The sequence below is a fragment of the Suricata suricatta genome, chromosome 10 (genome assembly GCF_006229205.1).
Source record: "Suricata suricatta isolate VVHF042 chromosome 10, meerkat_22Aug2017_6uvM2_HiC, whole genome shotgun sequence".
Classification (NCBI taxonomy): Eukaryota; Metazoa; Chordata; class Mammalia; order Carnivora; family Herpestidae; genus Suricata; species Suricata suricatta.
This window is the reverse complement of record NC_043709.1, coordinates 37,419,825-37,442,533: the sequence shown is the minus strand read 5'-3', so window position 1 is coordinate 37,442,533 and position 22,709 is coordinate 37,419,825. Positions and strand designations below refer to the sequence as shown.

At 36.7% G+C, this 22,709-nt stretch overlaps 1 protein-coding gene across 1 annotated transcript in view; it reads right to left on the bottom strand.

The window, feature by feature from the left end:
• The window catches only part of PAWR (pro-apoptotic WT1 regulator), a 172,496-nt gene that overhangs the window by 112,371 nt on the left and 37,416 nt on the right, over positions 1-22,709 (bottom strand). The window contains exon 4 of the mRNA XM_029955448.1: positions 22,580-22,707. Within this exon, the coding sequence (XP_029811308.1) occupies positions 22,580-22,707 (128 nt within the window). The remainder of the gene's footprint in view (positions 1-22,579; positions 22,708-22,709) is intronic.

Here is a 22,709-nt window from a genome sequence, read left to right as displayed (position 1 = left end):
CAAGGTCCATCCACTTTCCTACAAATGGCCATATGTCATTCCCTCTCATTGCCACGTAGCACTCCATTGTGTATATATACCACATCTTCTTGATCCACTCATCAGGTGGTGGACATTTAGGCTCTTTCCATGTTTTGGCTATTGTTGACATTGCTGCTACATTCCTGTTTCTTTCTATTTCAGACACATTAAAGACTGATTAGTCTTCACATTTTGATTTCAAAAGCTTCAGTCCTAGAGCTGTTGAAAAGCAACCCCTAAAAGTTAACTCTCTTTAGTTATACGTAGGATACCCCATCCAATGGAGGCTATAAAAGATTAAGGATAGAAGATCAATAATCTTTTTATTTTTTTAATATTTTTATTATTTTTGAGAGAGAGAGAGATAGCATGAGTGGGGGAGGAACAGAGAAAGAGAGGGAGACACAGAATCTGAAGCAGGCTCCAGGCTCCAGAGCCTGATGTGGGGTTCAAACTCACAAACCATGAGATCATGACCTGAGCCAAAGTTGGATACCCAATCAACTAAGCCACTCAGGCGCCCGGAAGATCAATAATCTTAAATTGAGAATTTCTTATACAATAATATTACTAGTTTTTAAAAGTAATTTACATAACTAATTTATGAATTACAAAGGCCTCAGAAATCTCTCTGCATGGAAAGAAAGGGCAAACCTTAGAGTAGAGCCATGTCCATTTTTCTAACATCATCTACATTTCAAATATCCTAACTGGTCATTAGGTCTTACATTCTGATCATTGGTTTGAGAAATATAGTCAGTAGATCTATAGAACTTAAGTAACTAACACATATATTTAAACAGCATCTCTCCATCTAATCATCTAATAATCATCTTAAGTATGTTTCATTTTCAAGACCTCCAAAAGAAGCAACTCTATTCCTTAATAATCTATTCTGAGTTGAATAACTGTCATTCAAGTGTTCTAAAAAAAAAAAAGGACAGATAATAAATTGAAAAAAATAACTGAAATGTTAAATAAGTTATTCTATATAGCTATAAATATACATATATTTTTGTTCTTAACGGTTACTTTTCATGAAAAAAGTATTTTTAAACTATGGATGTACAAAAAGCTAAAGAATGGTGTTTGTTCAAAATAGGAAAGAAAGCAAATTTTTATTATTTTTCCCTCATGTTAGCAATGTAAGCATTTACACAAAAACAAAAAGTTCTTTTAAAAATATTTTTAATGTTTATTTATTTTTGAGAGAGAGCAAGAGAGGGGCAGAGAGACGGGTACAGAAGATGCGAAGTGGGCTTTGTGCTGACAGCAGAGAGCCAGATGCAGGGCTCAAACTCACAATCCAAGAGATCATGATCTGAGCCGAAGTGAGACCTGACCAACGGAGCCACTCAGGAGCCCCCAAAACAACAAAAAGTTCTAAAAAACTAATTGATAGTATGTAATCAAGGTCTAAAAGAAAAATGCAAGGAAAATTACAAAAGCGTTTTTCTATTTGTTTTTAGGACTGTATTCTCACCAAAGATTACCATGAAATCACATAATTTCAACTTAAAAAGTGATAATAAGAAAATGTGCAACACATTGGGAAAAACTGTCTGCTCACAGATAACATGATCATCTATGTAGAAACCTGAAAAGAATCAACAATTATAAAAAATGCCAGAAATTATAGCAAGGTTGCAGAATACATGAATAATATAAAAAAAATCAGGGGTGCCTGGGTGGCTCAGTCAGTTAAGCTTCTAACTTTGGCTCAGGTCACAGTCTCACAGTACGTGGGTTCAAGCTCCCCTTTGGGCTCTGAGACAGAGAGTGCAGCCTGCTTTGGATTCTTTGTCTCCAGCTCGCCACCCCTCCCCTACTCACACTGTCTGTCTTTCAAATATAAATAAATATTTTTAAAAAATTTTAGGGGCGCCTGGGTGGCTCAGTCGGTTGAGCCTCCGACTTCGGCTCAGGTCAGATCTCATGTTCATGGGTTTGAGCCCCGCATCAGGCTCTTGCTGATAGGTAGCTCAGAGCCTGGATCCTGCTTCCGGTTCTGTGTCTCCTCTCTCTGCCCCTCCCTCTCTCATGCTCTGTCTCTCTCTGTACCAAGAATAAATAAAATATAAATAAATAAATAAATAAATAAATAAATAAAATTTAAAAAATTAATCAATCATTTTCCCATACCCCTGCAATGAACAAGTGGAATTTGAAATTAAAAACACAATACATTTACATTAACATCAAAAAAACCCATGATACTTAAATACAAATCTAACAAAATATATATAACATCTATATAGGAAAACTACAAGACTGATGACAGATGTCAAAGAAGAACTAAATAATGGAGAGATATTCCCTATATATAAGAAGACTCATCACTGTCAAAATGTCAGTTCTTTCCAAGTGATCTATGAATTCAATGAATGGCCAATCAAAATCACAGCAAGTATTTTGTAGATATAGAAAAACATTCTAAAATTTACATGGAGAGGCAAAAGACCTACAGGAGCCAACACAACACTGAAAGAGAACTGACACTACTCAACTTTAAGACTTAACTATAAAGCTACAGTAATTAAGACCGTGTGCTACTGTTGAAAGAATAGACGGATAGGAGAATAGAAATCATGGGCCCAAAATAGATCCACCTAAATACAGTCACGTGACAAAGGAGCAAAAGCAATAAATACAATGGAGCAAAGACCATCTTTTCAACAAATACTGCTGGAACTGCTGAACGCCCATATGCAAAAAATGAATCTAGACACAGACCTTATAACTTTCACAAAAAATTAATTCAAAATGGATCACAGATTTAAATACAAACATAAAATTGTAAAACTCCTAGAATATAATGAAGAAAACCTAGATGACCTTGGGTTTTACAATGACTTTTTAGATAGAACGCCAAAGCCACAATTCATGAAAGAAATGTGACAAGCTAGACTTCATTAAAATTAAAAATTTCAGAGTGCCTGGGTGGCTAAGTCGGTTAAGCAGCCAACTCTTGATATCTGCTCAGGTCATGATCTCATCATCTCATGATCTGTTCCTGAGAAGGGGCCCCGCATAGGGCTCTGCACTGACAACATGGAGCCTGTTTAGAATTCTCCATCCTTCTCTCTCTGCCCCTCCCCTATTCATGCATATGTGTGTGGGTGTATTTGTGCATGTGCACACACTCTCCCTCTCTGAATAAACTTTAAAATTTTTAAATTACTTTAGATTAAAATAAAAATTTCTACTCTGAGAAAAATACTGTCAAGAAAATGAGAATATAGGGGCGCCTAGGAGGCTCAGTTAGTTAAGCATCTGACTTTGGCTCAAGATGACCTCACCATTCATCCTGTGATGATCTCAGTTCATGGGTTTGAGCCCCACGTGGGGCTCTGTGCTGACACCTCAGAGCCAGGAGCCTGCTTCGGATTCTAGGACTCCCTCTATCTCTGTCTCTCCCCCATTCATGCTCTGTCTCTCAAAAAATAAATGTTTAAAAAATTTTTTTAAAAAGGAGGAAAAAAAAAAAAAGAAAATAAGCCAGACTGGGAGAAAAATTTTACAAAAGGAAATATGGAAGACTTTTATCCAAAATATACAAACTCTTCAAATGTAGCAATAAGAAAACAAACAACCCAAAACAACAAAAGACCTTAAAAGACACTTCACCAAAGAAGACAGACAGATAGCAAATAAGCATATGAAAAGATGCTTATATGTCATCAGGAAAATGCCAGTTAAAACAAGACACCACTATAGGGGTGCCTGGGTGGCTCAGTCAGTTAAACATCTGACTCCTGATTTCTGCTCAGGTCATAATCTCACAGTTCCTGAGTTAGAGCCCCCACATGGGCCTCTATGAAGACAGTGTGGAGCTGGTTTGGGATTCTCTTTCTCCTCTCAGTCTCTGTCTCTCTCTCTGTCTCTCTCTCTCTCTCTCTCTCTCTTCTCCAATATGCTCACACTCTCCAGCTCTCTCTCTCTTGCAATAAATAAACTTAAAAAATAAAAAGACATAATTTAAAAAAAAGAGGAGCACCTGGGTGGCTCAGTCATTAAGTATCCAACTCTTGGTATCAGCTCAGATCATGACCTCACGGTTTCATGGCCCCACATCAGGCATCAGACTCTGCTGACATTGAGGAGCCTGCTTGGGATTCTCTATCTCCCTCTCTCTCTGTTCCACCTCCCCCTGTGCAGTCTCTACCTCTCTCAAAATAATTAATTCCTCTCTCAAAATAATTAATTAATTTTTTAAAAAAGATACCAGTACACACCTATCAGAATGGCCAAAATTAGAAACACCAACAATCCCAAACAGTGTTAAGGATCTGGAGCAATTGAAACTCTCATTCCTTACTGGTTGAAATACAAAACAGTACAGCCACTGTGGAAAAGTTTGACAGTTTCTTAGAAAACTAAACATACACAGGTGCAATCACTCTGGAGAACAGTATGGAGGTTCCTCAAAAAGTTAAAAATAGAACTACCCTATGACCCAGCAATTGCACTACGAGGTTATTTATCCAAAGGATACAGGTGTGCTGTTTCAAAGGGGCACTTGCACCCCAATGTTTATAGCAGCGCTATTGACAATAGTCAAAGTATGGAAGACTCCAAATGTCCATTGATGGATGAATGGATAAAGATGATGTGGTTTATACATACAATGGAATATTATCCAGCAATCACAACGAATGAAATCTTGCCATTTGCAACAACATGAATGGAACTAGAGTGTATTACGCTAAGCAAAATAAGTCAGAGAAAAGACACGTATCATAGGACTTCACGCATATGTAGAATTTAAGACACAAAATAGATGGAACGGAAGGGAAGCAAAAATAATATAAAAACAGGGAGGGGGACAAACCATAAGAGACTCTTAAATACAGAGAAAAAACTGAAAGTTTCTGGAGGGGTTTTGGGTGGGGGGGTGTGGGCAAGGGGCATTGTTGAGATGAGAACTGGGTGTTATATGTAAGTGATCAATCACTAAATTCTACTCCAGAAATCATTATAACACTATATGTTAACTAACTTCAATGTAAATTTTTACAAAATTAATTTTTAAAAGGGGGGGAAAGAATAAAGTAATATGAAGAAAAGTATGTCTTTCTCTAAGATATTCCAGTGACATACGGTGGATAGAGAATAAATTACAAAACAAATGAATCAATAAACTGAAAAAAAAAAAAAAAGGAAGAATCTAAACATACTCTTACCATTCACCCCATCAATAATGCTCCTTGGTATTTACCTAAAGAAACTGAAATTCTGGGGCACCTGAGTGGCTCAGCTGGTTTAAGTGTCTGACTTTGGCTCAGGTCATGATCTCACCGTTTGTGAATTCCAATCCTGTGTCAGGCTCTATGCTCCCACTCCCTTGCTCACATGCTATCTCTCTCCCTCTCACTCCCTCTCAAAAAATTAATAAAAAACATTGAAAAAAGAAATTAAAAAAAGAAACTGAAGACTATACCCACACAAAAACCTGTACATGAATATTTATAGCAGCTTTATTTATAATTGCCACAACTTGGAAGCAACCAAGATACTCTTTAGTAAGTGAATGGGTAAAGTGTGTTACATCCAGAAATGGAATATTATTCAACACTAAAAAGAGCTATGAAAAGATACGGAGAAAGCTTAAATGTACATTCCTAAGTGAAAGAAGCCAATGTGTAAAGACTATATACTGTATGATTCCTATTACATGACATTTTGGTAAAGACAAGAAAAAAGATTAATTATTGCCAAGTGTTTGGGGGAGAGTCTGAATAGATGGGGCACAGATGATTCTTAAGGCAGTGAACCTACTCTGTTATGATAATGTAACAATAGATAAATATCATTACACATTTGTCCAAATTCACAGAAAGTACAACACCAAGAGTGAATCAAAAGGTAAAATATAGACAGGGGATGGTATCAATGTGTCAGTGCAGGCTCATCACTTATAACAAATACACCAATCTGGCAGAGGATGCTGAAAATGGGGAAGCTTATGCATGTGTGGGGAAAGTAGATATACTAGGTATCTCTTTATCTTCTATTCAATTTTGCTGTAAAACTAAAACCAAAAGAAAATTAAATGGGTATTTAATTTTAAATTAAAATGCCTATCTTGGGGGGAGGGGGGAGGCGCGTGGGTAGCTCAGTCAGTTAAGTGCCAGAGTCTAGACTTTGGCTCATGTCATAATCTCACAGTTCATGGGTTGGAGCCCTACATGGGGCTCCACACTGATATTGTAGAGCCTGCTTGGGATTCTCTCTCTCCATTCTCTGACTCTCTGTCTCTGTCTCTCTCTCTCTCTTTCTCTCTCTCTCAAAATAAAGAAATAAATGAACTTCAACACAAAGTCCATCTTAATGTGATACTATTACAAATTTTTTTCTTGAACAAAAAAAATTTCCAATTAATAAGAGTGAAAATTCTTCATAATAAAATCAATGGGTTTTAAAACACTAAAAATAGCTTATTCAGGGGCACCTCACTGTTCAGTCCATAGAGCGTACAACTCTTGATCTCTGGATCATGAGTTCAAGGCCCACGTTGGATGTAGGGTATACTTAAAGAAATAAGTAAACAAAATTAAGCTTTGCTTAAAAAAACAACTTATTCAATTTCATTCTGAAAAATTCTATTTTACATTTAAAAAACTGGTTTCCTGAGATGCTCATGTTGCAAAGGGAGCAATTTACAAAACATCAAGATAACAGCAATTACTTATGACTGACTCCTATACCTAAACAAAATTTTTGGCAGTTATTTTCTAGCATTTATATGTTCAATATTCTTTGGAACGAATAACAATATTAAAAATTTTCACAATAAAAAATAGCCATCATAAACTGAACTCCAAATTTTAAGCCTATCTCAAGATTTTGTGATGTTAGTGTAAAATCTAGGAGAAAACACAAGTTATATATGAAATCACTTATCTATCAAGACCTCTGTGCCACATTCTTAATACCCATTCTTAATTGTACATAGCAAGCAATGAATTAAGTGTTGATGATACTAAGTTATGTAAATTCTCAAGTAAAACTAAGCTGAAAAAGAAAACATTACATTCAAATATTACATTCAAATTTCAGAACCAGCTATAGCCTAAAGTTTAACTTGAATTCAGCAAAATGAACTATCGAGAAATGTAAATGAAGTCTCTTTTCTCTAATCAATTTCACCAATCTCAAAATTGAAGCCCCTCTCTGCAAGAATGATGTGGACAGACTTCACTAACAGAGAAAAGGTTGCAATCAATATGCTAGAAACACAGGACCTATGTTCTGTGTCCTGAAGGAGGAACTGACTTGTCTGAATTCAAATCGATTACCACCTAGAAATGAAGCCAGGCACAAAGAAAGCATTTAATGTTTACCCTACAACATCTCATCCAATCAATAAAAAATGAGCATCCCTCTCTAAGGCTCTTTGGAAAGTCAAAGATAGATCTGAATCTTTGTGAAATCACTTGATCAGATATTTAGAGGAAAACCACATAAAAAAAAAACCCACAAATGTGGACAAAAAATGATATGATTAATATTTTAACACAAACATATTCTAATGGACATCATCAAAAAAGCAATAGTATCTTCTCAAAGTTTTATATACACCTTATGAAGTTGTACCCATTTTATGAAAATACCATCAGTAACCAAAGAATTTTTTGGTGCACTTCTTTTGGAACTTCCATTAGAGCTTTGGCATATTCTTCCTAAAAACTATTCATTTGATAAACATTAATTTATCATCTCATTTTTGTTGTAACTTCTTAATAACAAATGGTTGTCATTTGAAGGTAGATGATAACTTTTTTAAAAATCACCCCCAGTCATCTGGGTAACTCAGGTGATTAGGTTAAGAATTATAATTATTATGTGATCAAAAAATGAAATATTAGTACTAAATGCATGTTGCTAAAATGAAAGTAGATAGTCTAAAAAGGCTTTTTATTGTAGCATTCCAACTATATGACACTTTGGAAAAGGCAATACTACAGAAACAAAACATTAGTAGTGGAATGGAGGGAAATATGAACAGGTGTAGCACAGATTTTTAGGACAGTGAAAATATTTCCTATGATATTCTAATGGTAGATACATGACATTATACATTCAACAAACCTCCCCTCCCCAAAATAAACTGTACAAAGAGTGAACTCTAATGTCAACTATGAATTTTAATTAACATAGGTTCATCAGCTGCAATAAATGTACCACACCGATGCAAGATGTTAGTAGGGAAACAGGGGACTGAGAGAGAAATGGGAATTCTCTACTTTCTACTCAATTTCTCTATAAACATAAAACTGGTCCAACATGTTACTATCAACTAATGTGAGTGGTTCAGATGATCTAGAGTATAGCTTTGAAAGTAATATCAAACAAATCACCAATTGTAATACTTGTATCCCTCTACAGAGTGTTTGAAAAATTGAAATTTTATAGTATATACTATCCATTATTAACCTTTTAATTAATGTAATTATAATGTAATTCTATCAAAGTTCAAGGAGAAATTGACAAGCCAACAGCAGTAAACATCAGTATATCTTCTAGGAAAACAACAGATCAAACAAACCAGAAATAAGTAAGGTTAAATAATTTGAAACATAATTTGGGAGACTGGCTGAATAGAAAATATTTAGAATTCTATACCCAGAAAATACATCATCTTTTCAAATATCCCTAGGACATCTACCGAAACTTCCTGTGAATTAGATCATAAAGAAAATCTCAACAAGAAAGACTACACAAAGAACATTCCAACAACAAAATCTTAATTCTACCATCCAGAGATAATCACTGTTAACCGGTGCATGGATCTCTTTCCAAACCTCTTGCTATGCCTCTGACTCTCACATGTGACTTTTACCTCAAAATAAGCAGGAAAGAGAAAAAAATCTCTTAAAGCAAAATACTTAAAAGTTAAAAACGTGAAAGTAAGTTAAATATAAGCATGTCAACTATGCTCAGGCTAGTACTAAAAGGTGACACCAACTCTACTGTAAATTTGGAAGCCCAAGAAAAAAAAAATCAAGAAGGAAAGTTGGCAACTAATTCTTCAAATAAGAAATTCAGTATGGCTTATCATCTCTGTACTTCCACTTTCCCGATCTAAAACAGGAATAGCACTGACCACCCTGGAGTTTTTCTAAAAATTTACTGAGTTAATACTCATAAAGGACTTAGAATAGTGCCAGGTACAGTGAGCACATAAATGTTATCTATTAACACGGCTTGTTTATCCTGAAAGGCAAACTGCCCTTTTCTTTGCCTACAATCAAAATAATAAAATATTCTAAAAGCCTGTTTGCAGTATAAGTGATTTCTGGTTTAATTATTTTGTTTAAAATTATCATAAACTCCCCTAAGCACTCCAACTGAAGACAGTAACAGTAAATTAAACAAGACATAAAACTGAGCACATTAATGAACTATATTCTACTACAGTGTTCTAATGGTTTCACTTACAATGTCTCCCCAGCTGGTGGTGTACAACAACCTCCCAACTCATTCCCTTACCTGTGACCTATTCTACACATCACTGCCCAGTAGCTGATCTTGTTAAAATCCTGGTGTCACAAATATGAAAATATCCTCCTGGAGGTTCTCCTATGGGCTGAGACATCACGCCTAAAATTTTCAGCCCAGTTTTTAAGATCCTTCAAAATTCTGCTTCCTAGTTTCGCTATTATTTCCTAATATACTCCTTTATTCCAACCAGGTTGCTAACTCTCACCTTTGTACCTCTACCCACCCTGCTCTCTCAGTCTGAGATATGACTCTTCTCTTCATCTGTCCATTTCTTATGGTCCTTCAAGATCACCTCAAATCTTGCGCTCCCTCCACAAAACTTCCTGGACCATTCTGTCTTCTAGGGATCTCTCACTTCCCTGTACTAACAGCAGGACATACCATTTAACGCTGTATTATACATTTCTTTTTAATGTTTGAAAGTTATCTTACATAATCTTATTTCTCCAAATTAGATTATAAATTGCTCAAGGACAAAACCATGATCTAGAGTTCATCCAAATACTGAGAGTGCTCCAAACAGGACAGATATAACAAGTCAAATGCCCCAAAGGCCTACTTCAGTGTCTAACATGTAATATGTACTATGACTATATATAGTAAATGTATTATAGCTTTATCAGATGTCTTATAGCTTTATCAGAATACCCAAATTATGAGTCTCCTGGGTGGCTCAGTTGGTTGAACTTCCAACTCTTGATTTTGGGTCAGATTCATGGGATCAAGCCCCACATTGGGCTCTTTATTCACAGTGCACAGCCCACCTACCACCTAGAATTCTCTCTCTCCCTCTCTCGCTGCCCTTCCCTGTTCACATGCTCTTTCTCAAAACTATAAACTTAAAAAAAATTATGAAATATTCTGTAGCCATTAAAAACAACAACACAATAGGGCACCTGGCTGGCTCAGAGGACCTGTGACTCTTGATCTCGGGGGTCACAAGTTCAAGCCCTACACTAGGTATAGAGATTACTAAAAATATAAATAAACTTTTTTAAAAAGAGAATAACACAGCTACATATTTACTGGCATGCTAAGATGTTCACAAGATACTGAAAACAAACAGGTTTAGTAGTATTTGTAGGATGGTTAAATTTTTGAATATATGTTTTTGTGTATATGCCTAAAAATATACTCAAGAATTGCATACCAAAACTATAAAGTAACAGTTACCACTGGATAGTAGGAATTGTGTTTATGAAATAAAAAATATGCGGCAATTAACATCTTTCAAAAAGTTCTCTTAAATTTTTTATCTCTTTCAAAAAGTTTAAAAGGAAATAACATGCATGACAGGATATTTAGTAGTTTATAAAAATGTACATAGAATATAATTCCATGCTTAAAAATGAAAGTGGAAAAACATGTCAAATTGATATAATCCATAGCTAATCTTTGCACAGTCTATTGCTATTTTATTTCTAATTTTCTACAAAATAAGTGAGCATTACATTTACATCATCAAAAATAAATAAATACTATTCCTAAACCATTAATTTAGAGAAGCCCTTGTTTCCTATAACATAATAGAAAGCAAAAGGGACGAAGGGGAGGGAGGAACATTTATGGAAGTTGAACAAATAATACGTGAGAAAAGTTTCAAAGGCAATGCTCACCCTTTAGCACCTGTATTCCAAGCATCTATATTGCAGGTTAACGCGAAGAATGTGGGAATGGAATAAACACCAGCTTTTAAATCAAGTACAGGGCAAAGTCTAAACCCAGGGACAATATTAAACTATAAATGTCTCCATGGTAACACTCAGTACAAAACCTGGCAATTTAGTATCATCAGAGCCCCTATCTCCACTCCATCCTGCTCCTCTAAAAAAGTCATTCCCAAATCTATCTACAGTACAGAATTCTTCTCATAATATAGAGAATTACTTGGCTACAACTTTGTTTAAAGGCTATCCTCTCATCTCTGTTCAACCAATGTGGAAATCTGGATTTATTTATTCTATTATATGCATGTAATTTTTATAGGACTTTGTACTGTTTACTATCCTCAAATAGATGCCTACCTTCAAACAAGAAAATCCTCTTAATGACTTCAAATTATGCAGGCAAAAGTTTTTCATTCCAGAAGATGTCAGAGTTACTGTATACAGGTATGGACAAAGGAAGGAAATACCTAGCCAATAATACTAACAAACAACAGCAGAATTAAAGTCTGAATTCCTTGACATGACATTCAAATCCATCCCAATTTGTCTATATCATTCTTCTACAGCTGTTCTCCATTCTCTCCCCACCATGTATTCCCTGCACATCAAAGTTTCCTCTACTTAAACATATTCCTCTCTCTTTCCAACAACGATAACCAGTGTGTGTGCACTGGCACCCAAACAAATTTGGAGTCAAATTCAAGTTCTGTCAGTATGGCCTTTGGGCAAGTCACAATTTCTTTGAGGCATCTTATAAAATGAGGAATATATTTTTAAAATCTACCTTGCAAGTTAACGTGACGATTAGAAATAATACAAGGAAGGGGCACCTGGGTGGCTCAGTTGGTTGAGCATCCAACTTCAGCTCAGGTTATGATCTCATGGTTTGTGAATTTGAGCCCCACATCAGGCTCACTGCTGTCAGCTTGTCAGAGCCTGCTTCAGATCCTCTGTCCCTCTCTCTCTGCCCCTCCCCCACTTGTGTTCTACCCAAAATAAAAAATATGTATTAAAAAAAAGGAAAGAAAGAAAGAATGCAAGAAAACCTCCTGGCTCAGTGCTAAGCATACAGGAGGTATGTGTATATAATATAATGCTACTATTTCTGGCTTTGTGCCTTCAATATATGCTATTTCCTCTACCTAGAATGTTACTGTGTCTTCCCTCCCTACTTGGGAAATCTTTCATATCAATCAAGTCAGAGGGCTTAATACTGCTTTATCTTATGCAAAGACCTCCTTGACTCCCTCATGTATTTGATGGCTCCCTTTTCTGAGCTAGTTCAGTACTTTGTTATTTTATCCATCATAGTTCTCATTATACCAAATTCTATTTGTCTGTTATGAACTGAATGTTTGTATCTCCCCAAAATTCCTATGTTGAGATCCTAATCCTTAATGTGATAGCTTTAGAAAGTGGGGTCTTTGGGAGATTAGGTCATGAGGATGGGGCCCTCACAAATGGGATTAGTACCCTGATAAAAGAGATCCCAGATATTTCTCTTACCCCTTGTACACGTGAGACAGAGTGAACCAGGAAGCAGGCTCTCTACCAGACATCAATTCTGCTGACACCCTGAACTTCCCAACCTTCAGAACTGTGAAAAATACCTTTCGGTTGTTTATAAGCCACCCAGTCAATGGTGTTCTGTTATAAGAGCATGAGCTAAGACGTAATCTTTTTCTCTGAGAGAAGACTGAAAGTTCCTTAAAAGACTGGTGAGTATGTAATTCATGTTTGTATCATCTAGCACTGAACCTGGGGCACATAGCAGGCACTCAAATGTTTCTGAGTAAATCAAGTAAAAGAGAATCTAACAAACCTACTGTAGCATCAAAGGGAGAGAAAAGAAAGGAGCAAATGCTACAGAGAAGTGGCATTTCTCTGAAAGTAATAGGCTGAAAGTAAAAAAGCCAGGGGCATGTAGGTGGCTGGGTTAGTTTAGCATCAGAGTTCAGCTCAGGTCATGATCTCGAGGTCTGTGACTTTGAACCCCTCATTGGGCTTGTTGCTGTCGGCGCAGAGCCTCCTTCAGATACTCTGTCCCGCTGTCTGCCCCCCCCCACTTGTGCTCTCTCAAAAATAAACATTTTTTAAAATTAAAAAAAAAAAAGATATTTCATTTGGCCTTAGGAAGTCACAAGCAATCTTGAAGAAATCGGTTTAAATTATGTGGCAGGAAATGAGCAAAGAAATAGGGGTGAGCAGATGAAAACAATGCCTTTAAATTGAGCAATTAAAATTGAACAGTTAAGTGAAAGATGAAGCAGGATTAAGGGAACATTTCTTCACAGCAAGATGAACCAAGAGGGAAAGGCCAAGTATTTAACAATACTTCTTAGTAGAAGAAAGAAAAAAAATAAGCAAGATTAGTAAGCAATTAACTCCAGGGGATAGGGGGTTAGATATGTGCTACACTCAGCTAAAAGTAAAAAGGTTGAGGATAAATTTTCCAGCTAAAAGCATTGTTAGGTAATTTTCTAGTATCAATGAAATACCTCTCAATCCATCCATTCCTTTTCTTTTCTGCTACCATTGCCCTAGCAATATTAGCATACTTTTTTTTTAGTATACGCTTAAGAGGGGAGTCTCATGTCTAGTCCCATCTGCTCCCTAGTCCTCTTCTATCTCACTACTTTATCTTCTCAAGCCACTGGTTCACATGATAAATGAATGTGGATGTGAACATTAATGTATAGATAGACGTATCCATGTGGGTATATATACATACACCAAAAAATTTGTTTAGAAAACTGGATTTGTGCCAATGCAACTGACACATTAGGAAGTTTAGCATAATACAAATTTTGCATCTGCTTATGCCCAACTGAAAGAAACACTACGCACAGATAATGCCACCCAGTGTCACAGAAATACACAGAATGCACACTCTCAAACATCTCCCAGTTCACTCCTTGTGTTACAAGCCATACCCATCTACATCTGGTTGTTAGTTTCAGTACAATTGCAGATAACTCTTCCTCCAACACTTCACAAATTGCCACCCTTTTAACATCCACTTCTATAAGCAAACTCAGGTCTCTTTTGAGGTCAAGTGTCATAATTATTATAGTATTTATGTATTTCTTAACCATTTAACATGGGTAAAATTGTGCTAGTCTTCATTAGGTTTATATCTTTTTACATGTGACTGACAAAATTTTCGAGTATTATGCCATTAAACTCCATCTTTCCATATGTCCTGTAGTCTAGCATGATTTTGCATATATGATGAGTTTTAGGAACTTTTATGTTGAGTTATAATTCTTACACACACATAATTACTGTAGATCTAATCACCAATTTCCCACTGACATCAAAGGCTATAGAGGAGGTTTTTAAAAAAACAGGGGGCGCCTGGGTGGCTCAGTCGGTTAAGCCTCCGGCTTCAGCTCAGGTCAGATCTCACGTTTATGGGTTCGAGTCCCGCGTCAGGCTCTGTGCTGACAGCCAGCTCAGAGCCTGGAGCCTGCTTCAGATTCTGTGTCTCCTTCTCTCTCTGCCCCTCCCTCTCTCATGCTCTGTCTCTCTCTGTATCAAAAATAAATAAAACATAAAAAAAAGTTTAAAAAAACAGGCATCCCTTACAATTATCTGAAGGTTCTTAGACCTATGAGACACTTTGGAAGACCCAAACGCTTGTCTTGAAAAATGTTTCAGGAAATATAATATATGAAAAGAAAAAACTATATTGCTGTTTGTCTTAAGACAACTTATCTTCAATCAGACAGGTACACAACAGGGAGAAGTAGCAGAGTCCTTTACCAGCGAAGTAATGCTTAAGTATTTTAGTATCAATTAACACAAACATATCCATCCCTATAGACAGAAGTATAATGGTGGTTGCCAGAAGACAGGAGGAAGGTAGAATGAGGAGTTATTGTTTAATAGGTATAGAGTTTCAGTTTTACAACACAAGGAGTGATGGAATGGACAGTGATGATGGTTGCACAATAATATGAATGTATTTAATACAATGAATGTACACCTAAAAATCATTAAGATTCTATATTATTAGCATTTTACCACAATACAAAAAAAATCCCAGGGTGTCTGGGTTGTTCAGTCGATTAAGCGTCCGGCTTTGGCTCAGGTGAGGATCTCATGGTTCGTGGGTTCGAGCCCCACGTCAGGCTCTGTGCTGACAGCTAGCTCAGAACCTGCTTCACAGTCTGTATCTCCCTCTCTCTGACCATCCCCTGCTCACTCTGTCTCTGTCTCTCAAAAATAAAAAAAATTAAAAAATTTTTTAAAATTAAAAAAATCCCTGTATTGTACACCTGGAACTAATTTTTTAAAAATCCATACTTGTTTCTGAAGAGCAACACCATAAAAATACTCACAATAAATGACAACTAAATACACACACAAATCTGCATGGTGGGATTCCAATTTTTATGTAGATACAGAAAAAAAGGATCAGAAACAAATATTAATAAGATAACATGTGATGTTTCTCTACCTTTTCTTGTATTTCCACAAGGAACTACAACGAACACATTAGTTTTACAGGCAGGAAAACTAAAGATTATTTAAGTTTGGTGTGGATCAACTTTTGCTTGCACTATAGGGTATCAAGAAGTTTTGTCACGAACACAAAACACAGGGGCACCTGGGTGGCTCAGTTAAGTGTCCAACTCTTGGTTTTAATTCAGGTCATCACAGTTCATAAGATAGAGCCACGTGTGTGGCTCTGAGCTGACAGTGCAGAGCCTGCTTGGGATTCTCTTTCTACCTCTCTCTGCCCTTCACCTGCTGTGCGCTCTCAAGATAAATAAACTTTTTAAAAAATCTATTAAAAAATAGATTATCAAAGAATAAACTTTATAATCCAATTTGCACATGGGAGGTTTTGAACTCGGAGCAGTTTCTACCTCTGAGGTATATAATTTTGCTACTTTAAGAAATTAAATATTCTTATAATCTCATTCAAATATGGTGCCTAGGATATTTTTAAGTAACTCAAGAAGAACATGACAGATGGCTAAGGCTTGATTCTACACCAGTAGGTATATGCCTGTAAACACACACGCCTAAGATTTAAACTGAACGTTCCCTCAGCAATAACCAAATACTTTAAGAAACAATTAACTAGTGAGGTGCCTAGGTGGCTCAGTTGGTTAAGCGTCCAACTTCGGCTCAGGTCATGATCTCATGGTTGGTGAGTTTCAGTCCCACAACAGGCTCTGTGCTGACAGCCTAGAAGCCTGGGGTCTGCTTCGGATTCTGTGTCTCCCTCTCCCTTTGCCCCCCTCCTCATGCTCTCATTCTCTCTCTCAAATAAACAAACATTTAAAAAAAAAAAAAAAGGGAAACAATTAGCTAGTGGGGTGCCTGGGTGGCTCAGTCAGATAAGTGTACAACTCCTAGTGTCAGATCAGGTCATGATCTCACAGTATATGAGTTCAAATTCCATGTGGGGCTCTGCACTGACCAAGAGGAGCCTGACCGGTATTCTCTCTCTCTCTCTCTCTCTCTCTCTCTCTCTCTCTCTCCCTCTCCACTGCTCATGCTCGCTCGCTCTCTCAAAATAAATAAACAATAAAAATATTTTAATACAATAAATTTAAATAAATATCCAGACTTTTAACAAAAAAAAAAAAAGAGAAAATTCTACAATTATTTCAAGTTCTCTGTGAAATACTGGAAAAGTGGACACTGAATTATTTGACTACTGCTGCATTTTATAGGGTGAGAAGCTAAAACTTAGGTTCCATTGGCTCTAAAAATATAATGAAAAATTAAGATGAAAATATAAAAGCACTTAGAGCACAATTTTGTGAATATACTAAAAACCACTTAACTGAATACCTTAAAGGATTAATTTTATAGTATATGAATTTTACCGCACTTTTTAAAAAGAAAAAAGCACTCAGAAAATTTCAAACTCCAATACCTGCCAATCATTCTAAACTTCTAAGACATATATTAGTATTGCTATTAAAGAGCATAATTCTTTTCTGGCCTACATCACACGTGGTAAAAAACCAATGTAGAAATAATAAAGAACATAAATAAAGCCACCAACTTGATAACAATTTTAAATAAAAATTTTGATGCCACTGTTTATGCTTATTTGCTCCCAATTTTTTCCAGTGAAGTCCCACCTTATCTGCCTTTCATTATAGGGCTATTTTCAATTTTATTAGTAATATAAATTATAATTTTACATTTACTCCTAAAATTATTTGTCTTTCTTAAACTAGATATATAATATAAAATATAATGAAATATAATAAGACAGTTACTAAGCACCAGGCTTTAAAGGGAGATTATCTCTACACTGCTTCTTACCATGTAGGTAACCTCAGGTAAGTAACTTACTCTCTCTGCCCCATTTTCCCATTGGGCCATAGTAAAAATTAAATGCACCAATACATATACAATGCTCAGAACAGTGCCTAGCACTTAATAAGCACACCATAAATGTCATCTACTTTAATTACATAATTATTTTTATGGAATAAAGCATCTCAGCTTAGACAACTTATTACAAATCCTGATAATATTAAAATTTCTATTTTAATATCTTATGAGTAGCCTGGGTGTTTATACTATATCTATCCTATTCACAAGTCCAATTTTCTCCAACCCTGAGTCACTATTAGTTCCTCTTCTGACTCATCACACAGAAAGGTAGACAGTCTGGTATATAATGGGCATACCAAAAGGCCTCTCTTAATCTATCTGGACTTACATGGTTTACTTAGTAGAACTTGTCCCATATAATGCTCACTAAATATGCTGAATAATTATGACTTAAAATTATGTTCACTTAAAAATGCTTTGCAAATATTAAACGCTCCTTCAAACTATGGAGTAGGTGTTTTAACCTCATCTTGACAGAAAAACAACCTATCACTTAAGGATAAACAAAGATTCACATTTTCTGACTTCTAGACAAAAACAGATTGTGCTGATGGCCTGGTGTTCAAAATTTTGCCAAGTAAACTATAAATTAGAGAGAGGGTCAGATGCAATCTCTGAACCTACAAATTTGACCTAATCAATTCCTTTTTACTATTTTCTCCATTCAGATGTTTACATTATTTAAGATAATCTCTAATAAGAAGTTACAGGAAAAAAGTTATAGGGAAATATGCTAAATAATGCAAAATTGGTTAATTCTTAAAAATGCTTTCCCAAGATGCACACACAAACACAAAAAATACTGCTCTACCACTTATTCACTTTCCATGTGAACCTGAGTCATTTAAACTCGTCAAGCCTCCATTTTCTCCTCTGGAAATGAGGATATAAAGAGAAACTATAACTACCACATGAGACTGCTGTAAGCATTACTTAAAACAACATAAAGTACTGTGGCCAACCACAATGAAAATAATAAGCTTCAATATAGGTTAACTTTATATTTAAATCAAAACTTCAGTATCATTTGACCTCTACCTATTGAAATATTTTATTAACCATCTCTCTTAACCCACTCATGCAAACCTATTCAATGGCAATAACTTCATAAGCACTCTGAGAACAGGGGTAGTACTGCCTAGAAATCTTTCCTCAACTGTCCCCCTCTTCCTCCCCAGGTTAAGTACCCTGCTCAGGAAACAGGCTGTACTAACCACTGTACTTACCATAGTTCACTATATTACTTGAGAGGCTCTGTGGGCAGGGCCCGTGTCCTATTCGTTTCTGTATCCCCAGACTACAGCCCAATAGTTCTTAACCCTGACTCAGAGTAGAATCACATGAAAAGCTTATCAAAATATTGATGCCTGGGATCCATCCCAGACCCATTAAATCAAAAGGGGCTCAGGGAGGGAGAAGGCAAGTATTCCACATGAGGAGCATTTTTTTAAGATCCTCACATGATATTGATGCGCTTCCACAATTAAGAACCACAGCACTCTGACATTTAAAATACTATACAAACAGGTATATACACATGTATGTATGAATATATGTATAAATATAGGTACAGAAATCTAAGTGTCAGCTCAAGAACCTAATCACCAGTAGCTTTTCTCAGACCCCATCACCTCTTCCCCCTAAACACCCTCTTCCCCCTAAACACAAAACTTTTGGGGCACCTGGGTGGCTCGGTCGGCTCAGGTTATGATCTCACAGTTGGTGGGTTCGAGCCCCGCATCAGGCTCTGTGCTGACAGCTCAGAGCCTGGAGCCTGCTTCCAATTCTGTATGTCCCTCTCTCTCTGCCCCTCCCCTCATGCTCTGTCTCTGTCTCTCAAAAATAAATGTTAAAAAAAATTTTTTTTTAAGCCCACAAATTTTTTTTGCCTTCAGATTTTTATTTTTAAGTAATCTCCATACCCAGTGTGGGGCTCTAACTCACAACCCTGAGATCAAGAGTCATGTGCTCCACACTAGGCCAGCCAGGAACCCCTACACACAAAATATTTCTAATAAACAATTTGCTGTGTTAAGATGGCTTTTCAATTGTTAACTCAACACTTAAGTTTTTTCATATAATTATGCCTTATCCTTCTTCTCGGATTATAGTCCTGCTCCTTGAGAATATACACTGCCTTGCTCTTCTGGTTTTTTCCACAGCCCTTACCATAGTGCCTAAACACAGACACGTAATAAACATCTGACTGATCTAATAAATGGATACCAAAATTACTGGCAAGAATAGCCAAATTATCCAATTTGAGCTCTTCCCCAAAAAAGCAGATGAAGTAAATATTAAGAAAAAAAATTTTTTTAATCTCTAACTTAGTAAAACAAGAACTAAAGTTTGTTGCTAATGAGCATCTGTATATTTGCACTTTTTATTACAGTCATCACAAGTACTATCCCACCCAGCTTCCCATCCACATCTAGTTTTAGACTTGCATCCTTGCTAATAAGTATCTTGTAGCTGTTTGTGATACCTTTAGCTGTTGTCAGGTACCTTTACAACAATTTTATAATATTCTGTAGTCAGTAAGTAAATTAATGAAAGTCACAGTGAATGTGTCATACAGATGTTTAATAAATACTTCTTGAAGGAATTTAATGTTCATCGTCCACAAAAAGAGGATTTGGGATATGAGTTGTATGCTACTCTCCTAATTGAATCTTGGTTGAGAATACTGTCTGAAAATAAAAGTCTTTCTCAACATCACATATAATACAAGTCTACTTTTGAACATTCACAGATTGATAGTTTTCTGCTTTTGTGATATTTACACACCTGAAAATTTTATAAAATATGATATGACTTCTTAAACATGCTAAGTTATATTACACAAGAAACTCCACACCAACTGACGTTCCCAATGTTGAAACTACTAAGAAATGAATGGTACACAATTCTAAAAAAACAACCTAAAGAATATAAAGACGGCCCACCTTTAAAGTTTTGTGTCATATATGTATCACTATTAAAAGAATCTGAACAACTTAAGTTGTATTTATGAAAGTATGAGGAGGAAGCACTCAAGAAGTATGTATGTCTGCTAATTAGATACTGCGGTAAAACTTCACCATGTTTTGTTGCAACCTACAGCAACAGATAGAGCCATAGTTACCACAAAAAGAAAGCAGTCCTCAATTCCCTATTCAATAAAAAAAGGTTCAAATTCCACAGACAAAAAAATGGTACCCTGGGTTGTTTGTTTTTAAGGAAGATTAAATTTAGGAGTTGCCAACACCCAAACGAAAAACATTCCAGAGTATTAGACTCAATTGTAATGGGGAGTGATCTACATTCTCAGCACTGTGTTCCCTAACCCAAAGCAGGAGCATTAACAAAGGATGTTTCTTAGGATCTCGCTTGATACACCACACTTATTTCCCCCGGTAAACACACCGCTTGTTAAAAACAAAAACCAAAACTGTACTGGGTAAGTAACACTTCTAGTACAGGCAGCCTGACAAAAACTGAAGTTTAACATCTGCCAAGATATTTCCCAAAATAAGACCCCTGTCAGATGAACAATGAGGAAAAGACTGAAAATGACTAATTCTTTTATTTGGACCATCACCCACTTTTAAAAATAAAGTTCAGGAATGTAGCCTTTCCAGAGCCCTGTCTTTAGTTTCCCCTTAATCTTCATATTTTTAACAAAAAAAAAAAAAAACCTAGAAATTTGATTACCACTTCATGAATTCCTTTTAAAGCAATTTAATGAATAACAGATCTTTTGTGCAAGTAGCAAACCACAGAGGACAGTCTTGCTGGCTGATAAAAATCTCTCTGAAACACGCATACAAAAATATACCCTTCAAAGACAAACTGATTTTCCAGGTATAGAAATCATGTTAATACTTAAAAAGTTGGGTATGTTTGACATACACCTCAGTTTACTCTGAATGGTTTTACCTGAACCACAACTGAAGTCAGTATATCCTTATTATTTACCAAGTATCAAAGTTGAATAAATTAGAAGGCCGCGATTAAAAAAAAAAAAAAAAGGAAGAAAGAAGAAAAAAGGAGTAAAATCTAATGAGCCAATGAGAAAACGATGGAACTCCTTTGGGCGAAACAAGGTTGTGGAATCACTTCCCAAAACCCGTGCACTTCTATTAAAGTAACCAAAATTTGCTTAGGATTTTTTTTTTCTTTTTTGAGAGTAGAGATAGGTGTGGTTACACACTAAGTAAAAATGTTTCACCACTTACGCTAAGAGGAAGGAAGATGTTGCTGCCTGCAGGAATGTGGAGACTGCTCAAAAATACAAACAAAAACAAAAACCCTACCACAAATGTTTTCCAGAATACGCAGAGCCAAATACTTAAATACATGGAAAGGTCGTCTTAACAAAAAGAACTGTGGGTTGCTACAGCGTTCCTATTGTCCTAAGTACCACTCGGCATAAACTGTGTGTGTGTGTGCGCGCGTGTGTGCGCGCGTGTGAGTGTGTGCGTGTGTCCGTGTGGGCGCGCGCGGCCGTACTGGGGAGCGCTCTTCCCAAACGCCGGCTGAGACATGAAGCAGTGCACATACTCGTTCAGATATGCCCATCTTGGATACACTGATACAGCCGTCTCGGCTAGTGCTAAGGCCACGTTTCTTTACAGGTGCTATTACACACTGTCAGGAGAAAAGAGATAAACCGTCTGACAACTTCGGAAGGACACGTGGGAAACTAAACAGCGTATGTCGTCATAACCATTAATCAATTTTTCTAACTGATGAAGCAGAAACAAACAACCCTCAGTGGGCAAGTCCTGGAGCCACGAGTAGTCTTTCCACCGCCCTAAGGAAGGATCCTGAATCTGCGACCTCAGCCAGGAAGCCTGAAAAGCACGTGTCCTACTTCGGGTTTGGGGAACTTCCCAGGAAGCATTTGTTCAGAGTAAAACTCCATCACCCTCTGCCTGCCTAACTCAGCGAAAGGATGAAAGGTCCGAGCTAGAGCGGGCCCACTCCGTCCCCGCGGGGCCCCGGGGGGCGCCCTCCGCGGCCCCCCCCCCGCTCACCTCGGCCGCGGGGATGTTGACCACGCCGGTGGAGCGACGCTTCTCGCGCAGCTTTCTCTTCTCGATCTGCCCCTTGCCCTTCCTGGCACTGGGGCCCGAGCTCTTGCCCTTCTCCGGGGCGCCGTCCCGC